This window comes from Puntigrus tetrazona, chromosome 15 (genome assembly GCF_018831695.1).
Source record: "Puntigrus tetrazona isolate hp1 chromosome 15, ASM1883169v1, whole genome shotgun sequence".
NCBI lineage: Eukaryota > Metazoa > Chordata > Actinopteri > Cypriniformes > Cyprinidae > Puntigrus > Puntigrus tetrazona.
The window spans coordinates 18,269,174-18,283,718 of NC_056713.1; the positions used below are offsets into that span (position 1 = coordinate 18,269,174).

The 14,545-nt window shown below is 35.6% G+C and overlaps 1 protein-coding gene across 4 annotated transcripts; it reads left to right on the plus strand.

Moving 5' to 3' along the window:
* The first annotated feature begins 862 nt into the window (after positions 1–862).
* spartb (spartin b) lies at positions 863–14,037 on the plus strand. Of its 4 annotated transcripts, none has more exons than XM_043259182.1 (8): positions 863–1,019; positions 2,189–2,970; positions 7,547–7,813; positions 10,028–10,172; positions 10,607–10,801; positions 10,897–11,055; positions 11,291–11,381; positions 12,721–14,037. In XM_043259182.1, the coding sequence occupies exons 2-8, from the start codon at positions 2,191–2,193 to the stop codon at positions 12,920–12,922; spliced, it is 1,839 nt and encodes a 612-aa protein (XP_043115117.1). In that variant the 5' UTR covers positions 863–1,019; positions 2,189–2,190; the 3' UTR covers positions 12,923–14,037. The 4 variants fall into 4 exon arrangements, with proteins under 4 accessions (XP_043115117.1, XP_043115118.1, XP_043115119.1 ...); XM_043259183.1 differs by having other exon boundaries at positions 7,547–7,744; XM_043259184.1 differs by lacking the exon at positions 12,721–14,037 and adding an exon at positions 11,524–12,111.
* The last annotated feature ends 508 nt before the right edge of the window (positions 14,038–14,545 follow it).

The following is a 14,545-nucleotide window of genomic DNA, read 5'->3' on the forward strand; positions in this document are numbered from 1 at the left end:
TGGACTGAATGGCCTCAAACACCCTTTGTCACAGCTTTTGTTAAATGTACAGCGTCAGCGCCCTCTGTTGATCAAAACGTACAATATATAGCCTAGTAATATTGTAGCAGCGTAGGTCAATTAATTATTTTTTGTTTTTTGTATTTAATTATTTTTACGGTGATCTTCACTGTTATCTAATGCTTACTCAAAAACAATCATTAAAATCACAAATTTAATAATAAAAAAATAACATTTTATTTACCTGTAATATTGTGATGCCTGATTGTTTTTACACATATTTATTTTGAAAAAAAGAAAAAAAAAGAAAAAAGATTTCTTCATACCTAAAACTGCCTGGTATTAATTGGTTCAAGAAAACACAAAGGTTTGAGTGCCAAAGCAAATAATACTTTTCACAGCCTGTGTTACTGCTCTTAATTATATGGGAAAACTATTCAAAAACAATAGCCTACAAAGAAAAACAGCTTTTGCTTAGGCCTATTGATTCAATTAACAGTAAAGGAGAGAAAACATGTTCTGAAATTTATAGGCATTTCAAAGGCTGTATAAATTAAAACCTTCTTACAACAGACCCAAGTGCCGACTATAAAATTTATTATGTTTAAATATGACAATTAAACCATCACATGCTGATTTAGGGGTGATTTATAAAGATAGGCCTGGTTTACATTGAGCTTCAGCCTGTTAACGTTTACTCTGAACATGTCGCCTTGTGCACGTTTTAGACATTTTAACCTTAAACGTTGATGGATAAAAATGGCAACTATGCCACATCGCTTCAGTAAACTCCTCTAGCCAATCAGAAACCTCAAAAAGCAACACGTGACTGAACGCGGAAACGCATAAGGGGTGGACTGGCTACGCTTTAAAATCGTCTTTATCGGATCACGTAACAACACGCACGAGTCGAGCAGCAGCTCAGCTGTCAGGGAGCTGAAGCTGTTCAATCAGCAAACCCGGAATAACGCGGAACGCTCGTTAAACTTCACAATTCATTTCATTTATCCCATCTCCTGGTGAGTCTCCAAATGGAAACGTCTCGTTAACTGCTTTGAATACAGTAGAGGTAACGTTAATAACCAACGAGAGGTTAATGTGTGGGCTTTATGGAAGGGTGTTAGCAAGTAACACTTTCGTTATGTTGGATTGTTGTTTTAATACTTAATAAGATACTTGTGTTTCAAGATTCACTAGATGAATTACCAACCAGGCCTCTTCTTCAAGTTTGAATGTCGCTTCGCAATGTTAAGCAGGTGTTTACTTAGTAAATCCTCATGAATGACACCCTCATGCTCAGTACGTTAGTATAAGCTGGTCCAATGCTAATAGGCCTAGAAAGATGTGTCAGAACAATTCTCAGAATATGCGTAATAATTGAATAATTGAAGTTCCTCTTTAGAAAAAAATACTAGAGTATATTGTTACCATGGAAATGTAATGACGCTAGATTGTAATACAGTGATCTGATATATGCATTGTTTTTGTTTTGTTTGTTTTGTTTTATTTTTCTGACATAAGTAGGGCCCAAGTAAATTTTTGTACGTGATTTCAAGAGTTCTTCTGTTGTCTTTGAAATATGGTTAAAGTGCGCTGAATGTACTGACAGTTTATGGTAAACTAAAATGTACTCCAGTGCCACTGATGTTTCAACTTGTGTTTTATGTATTAAAATATTTATGTAATTACACATTTTAATGATTTTAGCTCCAGTTTAATCCAGTTTTGTGAAATTTAATATTGATCACATTAATTTAAATTATGTAATTTAGTCAACAAATTAAAAAAAGTGTATTTCTTCAAAACGTGACAAAAGAATATTAAAATGTCTTTTTTTTTTTACTTTAATTTTAGTAGATTACATGCATATCTAATTACATTATGAGTAATTTAAAAATACACTATTAGTTTTAAAATGCACCACAAGTGAATATTCATATTCAATACAATTAAGCGTGCTTCTTTATTAAGAGTGTGAACATGCACGTACAAGTTAATCCAACAACAGCAAAAGACTTGATAATATTTTTGGTAACATTTTAAACAAAATGTTATAACTTTTCTAACAATCTTTCCACTTGCCCCCACAAATTGTGGAAGCAAAATTTTCATGCTTGCAGATCTTGTAATATAGGCAGTTAAACGCATAGAGTTGACAACATTCCTGACTTGTTTTTTTTTTTTTTAGTTATGGAGCATGCAAAGCAGGAGGCCTTTGATAACGCCAGGTTGCAGGTGATCAAAGATGGGTACGAAAAGGCATTTGCATGCATCAATAAAGCTCTCACGGAGGACGAAGCGGGCCACAATGCAGAGGCTCTGAAACTGTACCGACAAGGACGGCAGCACCTCCTCAGGGCTCTCAGTGTTCCCTCACAGGGTATGGAGTGTGTGGGCACTTCCTGGGAATCGGCTAGACAGATGCAGCGCAAGATGCAGGAGACTCTCAACAACATCACCACTCGCTTGGCCATCCTGGAAACCAGCCCAGACGGAGCGTCGGATGGCAGCGCAGCTCCTCAGAAACTCTACCCTGAAGTCCCGAAGGTCAAGCCCGAGAGGCCCGCTCCACCACAGACGCTTGCTTCCAACGGCGGGGTAGCAGGGGCTTCGGGTGGGCCGGTTCCGGTGTCTCCCTCAGCGCAGCCCAATATGTTAAGTGACCAGCCTCCCGCATACACCCCTCAAGCCGCTGACGGACACCTGACCATTTCCTATGGCACCGACTCAGGCGAACTCTCTCTGGTCGGAGATGAGTTCTACAGCAACACGTCTAATTCTGCACCTTCTCCTCAGAGTCTGGGGGAGGACGGAGAGGAACTCTTTTTCCTTCCTCAAGGGGTGCAGATCTTCTTCGTTACGCCTGAGGGCCAAGTCAGCGCTCCCTCTTATCCAGGGTACCTTCGTATTGTAAAGTTCACCAGCGAGCGATCAGAAAGGATTCCAAACAGGCCACCTGCTTTCCTACAGGTGAGAAATCAAAATCTGTGTTATTTAGTTATTCGTCTTATGCCTAAAATTGTGAATTTCACAACAAAATGTCCACCTTGGTCATATTCAACACGCATACACAAATAAGTAAATAAAACAATTTTATATGTATTTAATTTTTATTAAAATAACTTAATTTTAATTATTTATTTTTTTAAAGATAATTAAGCATGTTTTTAGGAACATTAAGTTTTCTTTCCCTTCTGACATAATTTTAATTTAAATAAAATTCTCCACAAATGTTTTTTTAATGCATAATTGTTTTTAAATTTGTTCAGTGCAACAGTTTTTGAATGATAATAAAATTATAAATGTTTAATTAGTTTTATACATTACTGTTGAGCTGAATGCTATAAACAAACATACACACGCATTTTGTTTCTTTCATTTTAAAAGGTTAAATAGTCTAGTCATTTAATAAATGAAAATGAATAGAAATAAATGTAGTCATTTTAAAATTCTGGTTGATGACGTATTTGCATGGTACAGTAATGAGGATTTGGGGAGAAAATGTGTTTTTTTTAATTGTTAGTTTACAGAATTATAAATATATAAATATGTAAATTATAAATATAATTTGACATTTTTATGTAATAATTTTTTAATTGCCATTTTTATTTACACAACAATTAAGCACGTTTTGTCTTTTAGAAAGGTATAGCATTTCTTTGTATTAGAACAAATATTACGACAAAAATCTCAGTGGCTCTGAAAACAAGCCTAATATTATTTACACAAAATATAATATCTTATTAGTGGGTGAAATGTGACCCAGACGTGTTTTAGGCAAGTTTCATGAGATTCTGCGGTTGCTCGATTTGCTCAGCCCATAGAGACTTGGTGATAATTTCCAGGCACTTAAACGGAACGGTCCAAGTAGGCTTGTTTTCAAGACATGGTGTCCTGTAGCCTACTTTCACAACCTTTTGTCTGACTCTAAAGCTGCCTGCGCTCTCGAGATGGTGTCGTCTTTAACGAAACCGACCTCATCTGTTGTTTCTAAACAGTATCATGTGAGTGTGTGCCCACTGCTCGCAACCAATAGGCTTTCACTGACTGATGTCATCTCGGGAAAACCCCAGTCATCCGGTGGTCTGGTGTGATCTTATGGTACACCTACATGAGACGATATAAATGACCTGGTTTAGCACAATATATGTTGTACACTTTGAACGCCACTCTTCTCTTGTTCGGTGATAACCTGTGATAATATTGTTATATTCTGACATATGTAAACAGCCAGTAATATAATCATCACAATATGAGATAAGACCGTTTACACTTTGAACACCACCCCTTGATGACATGCCTAACGTAATTATGAAATCCTCACAATGTGAGGTAATTTTATGGAATGTCTATATTGTGTGTAAATATAGAGTTATAATATAAAAGTTGGATGACTTCTGAACCCAATTAGGGCCCGAAGACGTCTACGTCCTGAAATAAAGAGTGTCGTCTCCTCGCACGGATATTAAGGTCATAGATTAGCTGTGTCATGAAGCTGAATAAAGAGGCTCCAGTTGCTGCGCTTTAGGCTTTGACTGTAATCCAATTTAATGCTAGCAGTCATGAGGACAGGATGAATGAATCCAACCACAGAGCTGTCCGCTGTCTCAGTTTTGGGAGAACATCCAGGCTTGGACTTCAAATTCTGAGCCATGGGGCAATTTCCATTTATTACTTTTCACTTGATAACATGTTAATCCATCACATATCAGTGGAAATGATACTGTCACCAAGCTCTATCTTTAATGATTTGCTCAAATGTTGGATGACAGGCAATTTAGGATCTAAAGCTTTGCAATCATGTGGTTTCTTTTTTTCTTTTCTTGTAGCCAGCTTCTCAAACCCAGACTGGCCACAATTTTATAGAAATATGCTTTCATTGGAATATGATTGGAATATTCTAATATGGCATATTGGAATATGGCATTTACAATTTTTTTTAAAAAAAATTTAAGTTAAGGCATTTGACTTAATATTAATATTATTCCTTACATTTATTTTAAAGGCCATCATTTACAGAACATAAAAAAACTATAAAAAATATAATTAAATATTTTTACATCCATGTTTTAAGTATTATTATTATTATTATTATTATTATTATTATTATAATTTATAGGAATATATGAAAATTAAAAAAGTTATTTGTATGTTTGATTTACTTTAAATGTCATCTGTACAGTAAGGCATTTAAATGTATATTTATAAATGGTCTTTTAAAATAGTGATTTAAAAAAAAAAATTAAGATATATACAGTCATGTGAAAAAATTAGGACACCCTTTGAAAGCATGTGGTTTTATTGTAACATTTTTAATAAATGGTTATTTCATCTCAGTTTAAACAATACAGAGAGATTAAAGTAATCAAACTAAACAATGAAAACTGAAGAAAAGTCTTTTCAAGATCTTCTGTACATGTCATTCTACAAAAATGCCTATTCTAACTGAGGAAAAAGATAGGACACCCTCACATGTATTCCCTCTTAAATTGGCTCAGATCTCACACAGGTACATCACACCAGGTGCACATAATTAGTAGATTGTTACTCTGCATGTTCAATGAGGCTTGCCCTATTTAAACCTCAGACATTTAGTTTGGTGTGCTCCTGACTGTTGAAGTGAGAGTGAGCACCATGGTGAGAGCAAAAGAGCTGTCAGAGGACTTCAGAAAAAAGATTGTAGCAGCCTATGAGTCTGGGAAGGGATTTAAAAGATCTCAAAAGATTTTGAAATCAGCCATTCCACTGTCCGGAAGATAGTCTACAAGTGGAGGGCTTTCAAAACAACTGCCAACATGCCCAGGACTGGTCGCCCCAGCAAGTTCACCCCAAGAGCAGACCGCAAGATGCTAAAAGAGGTCTCCAAAAACCCTAAAGTGTCATCTCGAGAACTACAGCAGGCTCTGGTTACTGTTGATGTAGAAGTACATGCCTCTACAATCAGAAAGAGACTGTACTAGTTTAACTTGCATGGGAGGTGTGCAAGGAGGAAACCTTTGCTTTCCAACAGAAACATCAAGGCCAGACTGACATTTGCCAGAGATAAAGTTGACAAAGACCAGGACTTCTGGAATAATGTTCTTTGGACAGATGAGTCCAAAATTGAATTATTTGGACACAAGAGCAGAGGACATGTTTGGCGTAAACCAAACACAGCATTCCAAGAAAAGAACCTCATACCAACTGTGAAGCATGGAGGTGGAAGTGTCATGGTTTGGGGCTGCTTTGCTGCAGCAGGACCTGGTCAGCTCACCATCATAGAATCCCCCATGAATTCTACTGTGTATCAGAAGGTGCTTGAAGAACATGTGAGACCATCAGTTAGAAAATTAAAGCTGAAGCGGAACTGGACCATGCAACATGACAATGACCCAAAACATACTAGTAAATCAACCAAAGATTGGCTGAAAAAGAAGAAATGGAGAGTCCTGGAATGGCCAAGTCAAAGTCCAGATTTGAATCCCATTGAGATGCTGTGGGGTGACTTGAAAAGGGCTGTCTGTGCAAGAAACCCCTCAAACATCTCACAGCTGAAAAAGTTCTGCATTGAGGAGTGGGGTAAAATTTCCTCAGACCGATGTCGGAGACTGGTAGATGGCTACAAGAACCGTCTCACTGCCGTTATTTCAGCCAAAGGAGGTAACACTCGCTATTAGGGGCAAGGGTGTCCTATCTTTTTCCTCAGTTAGAATAGGCATTTTTGTAGAATGACATGTACAGAAGATCTTGAAAAGACTTTTCTTCAGTTTTCATTGTTTAGTTTGATTACTTTAATCTCTCTGTATTGTTGAAACTGAGATGAAATAACCATTTATTAAAAATGTTACAATAAAACCACATGCTTTCAAAGGGTGTCTAATTTTTTTCACATGACTATATATATATATATATATATATATATATATATATATATATATATATATATATATATATATATATATATATATATATATATATATATATATATATATATATATATATATATATATATATATATATATTATATATATATATATATAATATATAAAACATCAGACTATTATTAACTTGTATTGGAAATATTTGGATATTTTTAAGTGAATTTATTTATTTATTTACATGAATTCATAAGATTTACACGTTTAATTTATAAGAATATATTTAATTTATAGTAATACATCAAATTCCGAAATGTTATTTGTATATTTTTTTTATAAAGAATTAACTTCAATTATTAAAGTAAGTAGGCATTTAAAATCTCATTTTAGGGGAATAATTATATGAATTTAAATTGATATATTAAAATCCCTAAAATGGTTTGTAGATTATTTCACAAATTATTCAGTAAGATTTGAGGTGGGACTGTTTGTTTAAGCAGATTAATATCCGGGAATATTAAAAGCCCCAGTCAGTGACATGTTGTTATCAGTTTTTATTGCCTGCAGATTTTGGTGGCTTGTAGCAACATTCATATCATCCAGTAGATGCCCTCTGATTGTAGGGGTCGGTTAGATATTATATCGCTCCTCTTTGACGAATCCCCACTAATTTTTAGTTCTAATTTCAGGTTTGTGACTGGCTTTACCCCTTGATGGCCTCCGACTCCCCAGTCCTGCTGTGCAACACGGGGGTCTACATGTTCCCTGACATGATGGCTCCCACCCCAGGCTCGTATGTTGGGGTGGTCCTTTCTTCCGAACTTCCCCAGAAGGAACGTGAACTCTTCCAAAGCGTTCTTTCTCAGCTGACGGACCTGCGTGTCCAGGTGAGCTGTCCCTGTGTCCCCTCAGGTCCCACCTCAGAAACACAGGGGTCAGCTGTGGCTCCAGAGCAGGTGTGCTGACTCAACCTCGTCTCAAACTTTGTGTGTCACTGACTCAATCTCTGCAGACTGCAGCTTTAACACAAATCCAGTATCTCACTTGTTGCTGCCCCTATTTGGTGTTTTTTGTTTTTCTTTTTTCTTTATCACAGCAGACTAAAATCAAGAATGTAACACTGTGGTAAAATCCTTTTTTACTTTTTAGATGCATGATGTTTACTGATTGGAATCTGATTTTTGCATGCTGCTCATATGCATTGGGAACAAATCACTGCATATGCCTGCTTCATTAACCCCTGTTCTTTACAGATTTCAGGTGTATTTGAAAGTTTGAAGGATTTATTTAAGGTATTAATGCATTGTAATGTCACTGAATGACAAGTGCATTTGGATTGTGAATATTTATGCTCTGAACGTTAAGGAATACCAACACAACAGGTTGATTTCTAAAAGGCGTAACTTTATATATATATATATATATATATATATATATATATATATATATATATATATATATATATATATATATATAGTGGAAACATTTCCAAATGACATTAGAGTGCTTGATGTTTTATACATGTGCCCTTATTTTAGAAAAAGACTCCCAAGTAAAGTCTCCAAATAAAACGATATATATATATTTTTTATAAATAAAATAGCTTGTCAGAAATATATGAATGATATCTAATTTAATTGTGAATTAAAATTAATGAATCATTAAAATAGTAATCTTTATAATAGAAAGTATTATTCATTTATAATATTACTACTAATACTAATTATTATTATTATTATTATTATTGATATTTTAAATGTGCCTTTATTTAAATTATATTTATTAAAATAATTAGTGAGGCATTTAAAATCACATTTTAGGGGAATAATTATATGAATATAAATAGATTATTAAAATCAGAAAGATTATTTGATAGAGCATTTTCATTATAAATTATTAATTAAGATTTGTATTACTTGATCTCTGTAATCTACTCCTACGTTTGAGGTGGGACTGTTTGTTTGAGCAGATTAATATTTGGTAATATTAAAAGTCCCAGTCAGTGACATGTTCCTGAATCAACATGCTCATGCTTATCAGTTTTTATTGCAACAGCATTTACATCATACAGATGCCCTCCGATTGGGTCAGGGTCAGTTAGATAATGGACCGGTCCTCCTTGAGGAATCCCCAAAAAAAAAATATTTTTATAATTTAATAAACAGGTTTTTTTTTTTTTTTTTACTATTAATTTGTTTATTCATGGTGTTTTAATGCAAAAAGAAAACCTTGTCAAGTATGCTCACTCAGGGACTTGTTTAATTAGATTTTACCTGCAAAGATTTTTTTTATTTATTTTAATTCGATAATAATAAGCCTTTTGTGGCATAATTATGTAAATACCATACCTTGTTAAAAAAAAAAAAAGCATGCTTATTTCACCTTTAAGTTTTTTACTGTGCTGGATTTACCTACTTAGTTTTCTTGCTCATTCAGTGCACTTGACAGTTCATGTGGTCCTTACAATGCTTGTATGCTTTCTGCTGCTTGCTCTGCCTCTAACGCTGCTACTCATAAGCGTTACGCACATTTTGCTCTAGGTATAATGAAATGACGAGCTGACTTGGCCTGCGCTTTTGAGCTGGCGCACTCTCCTGCGCTTTTCTGTGGACGCAGGAGAAGGAGAATTAATTAGCTGTAATGCTCTTAGCAAACCAAGAACACCGTTGTTTCCCTTCTCGCATTAGAATAGCGGTGAATGAGAGCCCAGCCAAGTGTAGCGGTAGCGCACCCGCAATTCTATTCTAATTCAGTTGAGTTATAATAAGTCGTAATCCTAGTCTGGTGGTTATGTGAGTCAGAAAAACATTGTTCATGCTTTTGGAAATAATTTCACAGAGCAGCTGCTGCTGAGTTTGGAACCAAGTGCCACAGTTTGCTGTAAAGGAGGGGGCTGATGACAAACACCCCCATTGTTGTAGAAATAACAGGTTGTTGTAGCAGACCATGCTGACTCACTGGCTCAAGTGTTTAGAGACAACAAAGGATTTTTTTTAGCAAATGGGGAAAAATCTAGAAGCATTCCCTCCTTTCCTCCATAAACAATACTGGCTGATTTCCATATAGCCATTATACAAGTCACCGTTTGCTTTTAGTAAGCGTTTGTGCCTGCTTTTGCGTTCTTTATCATGCTTTGTTTTAACTGTTGCCCACTATCCTGTGTCCCCAAGGCATCAGATGGCGCAACCGATACCATTAACCTGGGTCAGAAGGTGCCGATGGGGCCTCCTGCAGCCGAAGCAGCGCCCCCTGCTGCTGAGGAGGAGAAGGTGCTTCCTGAATGGAGCGAGAAGGTGGCCCAAGGGATCCTGACTGGTAAGATGAGGGATCTGATTGCCTTCGGTGAGGCTTAAATGTAAAGAAGAGTGTGAAACATATTTATATTACCGTTCAGAAGTATCGTGTGGGTATGCATATTGATCCAAAAATACAGTATGCATAATTAAAATGTAAAATAATGGTTTTGTATTTCATTAAATCTACATCAAAATTTATTTTTGTGATGGCAAAGCTGCATTTGCCATCTTTAGTGCCTCGTGAAATCAAAAATTGTTGTAATAAGCTAATTTGTTGATCAAACGTTTCCTATTATATATATATATATATATATATATTGGTTATTAAAATGTTGAAAACAGTTTTGCTAGAAATAATTCATGTTTAAGGATAGAAGAGTTGAAAGTAAAAAAGTGCAGCATTCAAACAGTGACGCTCTGGTGCTCTCCTTACTTTATGATATATTTCGACAGGGGCTTCATGGCTGAGCTGGGGGTTGGTGAAAGGAGCCGAGTACACAGGAAAAGCCATACATAAAGGTGCATCCAAACTACGAGAGCACATAACTCCAGAGGACAAACCGGCCCAAGTCAGCCCCACTGTAACCAAAAGCCTTCATGTGGCCAAACAGGCCACAGGAGGAGCAGTGAAGGTCAGCCAGTTCCTTGGTGAGGAGGTGTCTTTTGTAAATTTCTAATTTTGTGGATGATGTTCAACAAAGATGAGACTTTTTGAGACAAAAACGTGTTGTGTACTGTTTCAGTTGATGGACTGTGCACAGTCGCTGGACATGTTGGCAGAGAGCTGGCACCCCATGTGAAGAAACACGGAGGGAAGCTCATCCCAGAGTCTCTGAAGAAAGACAAAGATGGACGCTCCAACATTGATGGTGCCATGGTGGTTGCAGCAAGTGGAGTTCAAGGTGAAGAAATCATTCCACTCAGAAACGATTCTTTTCTTGGCTGTTTTAGTCACATTGATAACTATAATTACATTATTTAGGCATTATTGATCAGATGGTTAATGTGACTTGGTTAATGGATGGTTGATCAACTTCTTAACAATGGAGCAAAAAAGCCGTCATACAATTAGTAAAATTTATAACGATTTTTGAAAACGCAAATAAAATGAAATCATGCTCTATGCTCTTTTGTCAGGATTTGCAACAATGTGGACGGGTCTGGAGGCTGCAGCAAAAAACATCGCAAAGAGCGTTGCTGCAGAAACGGTTACCACGGTAAAACATAAGTAAGTAACTCCACGGGGCTCTAATTCCACCTGCTTTGAATACCAGTGTTTTAACTGCATTCGCAGTGTCTCACCAGTAACTTTGATCAGAGAAAAAAAACTGCACTCACGCTAGTTTCTTTTCCTATCTATTTGTTCGCAGATTTAGGGGTCTGGAGAACGTTTCAGACACCCCAAATGAAAACAAGTAGAAACATTTTCCCTGCACCCTGTTAAAAAAGGCCTTAATTAACGGTCACGAGCATGGCTAAAGCTTATGTATGAGTCTGAATCAGTCAGCACTTGCACGCAATGCTAATGATTTATAGGACCTAATGATTAAATCACCTCCGTTAGCATCCTGTTTGCTGTGCGCAAGTGATCCTCAGCTCAGAAATGGAACGAATATGTGTTCCTAACAGCCAAAAAGTAATTCATCGCATTGCCTTTATTGCTTAATTTTTCTTAACTTTTGAACCTTTTAAGCCTGACTTTAATTATACTGTTGCATCAACAGGTTTTATCGGGTTTTATCAGATATAATACCATCAACGTAATTTGACCAAGATGTACAGTATATATGCTTCTGTTTAAAAGTTTGGGGTCAGTATCATTTAAAAAGGATGCATTAAAATGATTAAAAGCGACAGTTGAAAATGAAAGCTTTTTTTCTATTTATCCAGGAATCCTGGGGAAAAAAGTATCATGGTTTCAGTAAAAAAAATGCTACTTTTTTTTTTTTTTTTTTTTTTTTTTTTTTTAATAATAATAATTCTCGTCAGCATATTAAAATTATTTCTAAATAGATATGTGACACTGACGTCTATATTAATGGCTGCCGAAAATTCATCTTTGCGTCACAGGAATAAATTGCATTTTAAAATGTATTAAAATTTGAAAATGGCTATTGTAAATTGTAAAAACATTTTAAATCAAATCAAATAAATGCAATTTTGGTGACTGACCTCCAAGCTTTTGAATCTCATACTGTATGACTGTACAATTCATTATAATGAAGATTTAAAGCTTGAATCCTTTCGATAAATATCCAATATTAAAAGGGGGAAATAACAGCGATTACAATAACTGTCATATAGCTCATAATGTTTCATATTTCATAATCCATAATGCATCATATTTCAATCCAACTTTTGCACATCACAGTATACACACATTTATGGCATCTTTTAGAATTAATTTTGCTATTTAAATCAAATTCAGATTTGTCTTTAGAGAAATGACTGAATCGATGCATGTATGCGTAACTGCTTTGCTCTGCTCTGAATCTCGTCCGTCTCCCAAAGCTTACTCCATTACCCCATCCCCTCCTTTTACTCAATCTGGGTTATTTATAATCAAGGTACGGGGCGGAAGCAGGCCAGGCCACAGATCACGCTGTCAACTCGGCCATCAATGTGGGCGTCACCGCGTTCAATATCGACAACCTGGGGATCAAGGCTATGGTCAAGAAGACCGGCAAAGAGACTGCCCATGCCATCCTCGCAGACTATAAAGTCCAAGAACCGAGCGATCAAGTTGAGAAACATAAAGACCAAAAGTAGAGTTTAGATTCAGACCTCTCGTTTCAGGTATCCGTTTTAAAGAGCAGACCAAATGACTGAAGAAGTGGGTGGATACTTGTCCGGTTTTTCACTGACTGACACTGAACTCCAAAGACTTTCCTACAGTTAATCGTTCTGTCGTTTACTACTCTGCCGGACAGTATTCCTGATCTTGCCTTACACTTCACCAGCAATTTACTCAACTAAACGTATCACCAATGATTTTAGTCATATTAAATGTTGAATATTTTTGGCTTGTGTCTTTTTAAATGCACCCTTAAAACAAAGTACACGCCAAATGTGGACTTTCCCATAGAGCCTTAACAAATATGATATTCTTGTATTTAAAAATGCATATATCTATATCTAAAGCTTTAATATAAATAGAGTGCTGTTTTATATGCAGACCTGTTTGCTCTTGGTACTTCAGGATTTTTTTTATGTTTTAAAAAGCACTTTAACCCCTGCTAGGAATAGATATTGAAATTTCTTGACGGGTTCTAGGTTTTATTGAGTATAAGTGCAATAAAAAAATAGAATTGCACTTGCGGTGGGAATATGATACAGAGATCTCTTTTATTTAGAATGCAGAAAAAACGAACTTTATTGGAAATGTTAAGTTTTAAGGTTTAAAATATGTATTTTATAATGTTAATGTTACAATACGATAACATTTCAAGTGGACAAGGCTTAATATTTACTCAACTGAACTGTAAAATGCCATATATATATATATATATATATATATATATATATATATATATATATATATATATATATATATATATATACATACATACACACGAAGTCCTCCCACTGTATATATTGACACTTATAAATCTCATCTCTATGCAGAGACATAGATTTTTGATTACTGACCATGTTTCTATAGATCATGTATAAATATAAACTTGAACTTCCATAACATTTCACTGTAAACGTTAACGGAGTTGTTCGTTCTTTGTGTCTGTTTTGATGCAAAATGTGTCTCATTTGAATGTATGGACGACATAAGTAAGCATCAAGTTTAACCACAAGTCAGTAGGTTTGCTCAGTGACAGATAATGTAATAACCTATGGTTATCTCTGACTTAATAAACAAAACATTTAAAACACATTGTTTCGTGTACTCTAATTTACACTGTGTTTGTTTGATTCCATTGCTTTGAAGCAGGCTAATAGATTCATTAAACCTAGCCAAGGCACTAAAGATGAAGTCAAACGAGGTTGTTCAAAGTGCCATGAGTTATCAGCATTTAACTTTATTTTGTTGCATAATAGATAAACAAAGTATTACCTTTCTATAGAAAAACTTAGTTGGCCTTCCTGTGGGAACTGAACTGAATTATACAGTTTTTCTGAATTGCTAAAACACTGAAGCTCATTGGACGAAGTTCTCAGCTGCCTGACCTCGTTTAGCTAATTGTGCAGTCTGTTGTCAATATCTTAAACCATTTCACGTGATAAAACACAATTTGCAGATCTGACGTAGACTTTTCAGCAAAACTCTGAACAGATTCTCGTTCTCAAAACACATTCTGCACTATAATGCACTTCATCCGTGCTGGTAAACTCAAGTGGCAACAATCAAATACAAACAGAACACAGGAAATAATTGAATAC

Bases quoted from the DNA above. Each gene is read 5' to 3' on its own strand.
- spartb (XM_043259182.1), top strand. From the start codon at position 2,191: ATGGAGCATGCAAAGCAGGAGGCCTTTGATAACGCCAGGTTGCAGGTG. The intron at 7,814-10,027 runs GTGTGCTGACTC...TGTGTCCCCAAG, and splicing joins CAGCTGTGGCTCCAGAGCAG to GCATCAGATGGCGCAACCGA. The intron at 11,056-11,290 runs GTGAAGAAATCA...CTCTTTTGTCAG, and splicing joins TGCAGCAAGTGGAGTTCAAG to GATTTGCAACAATGTGGACG.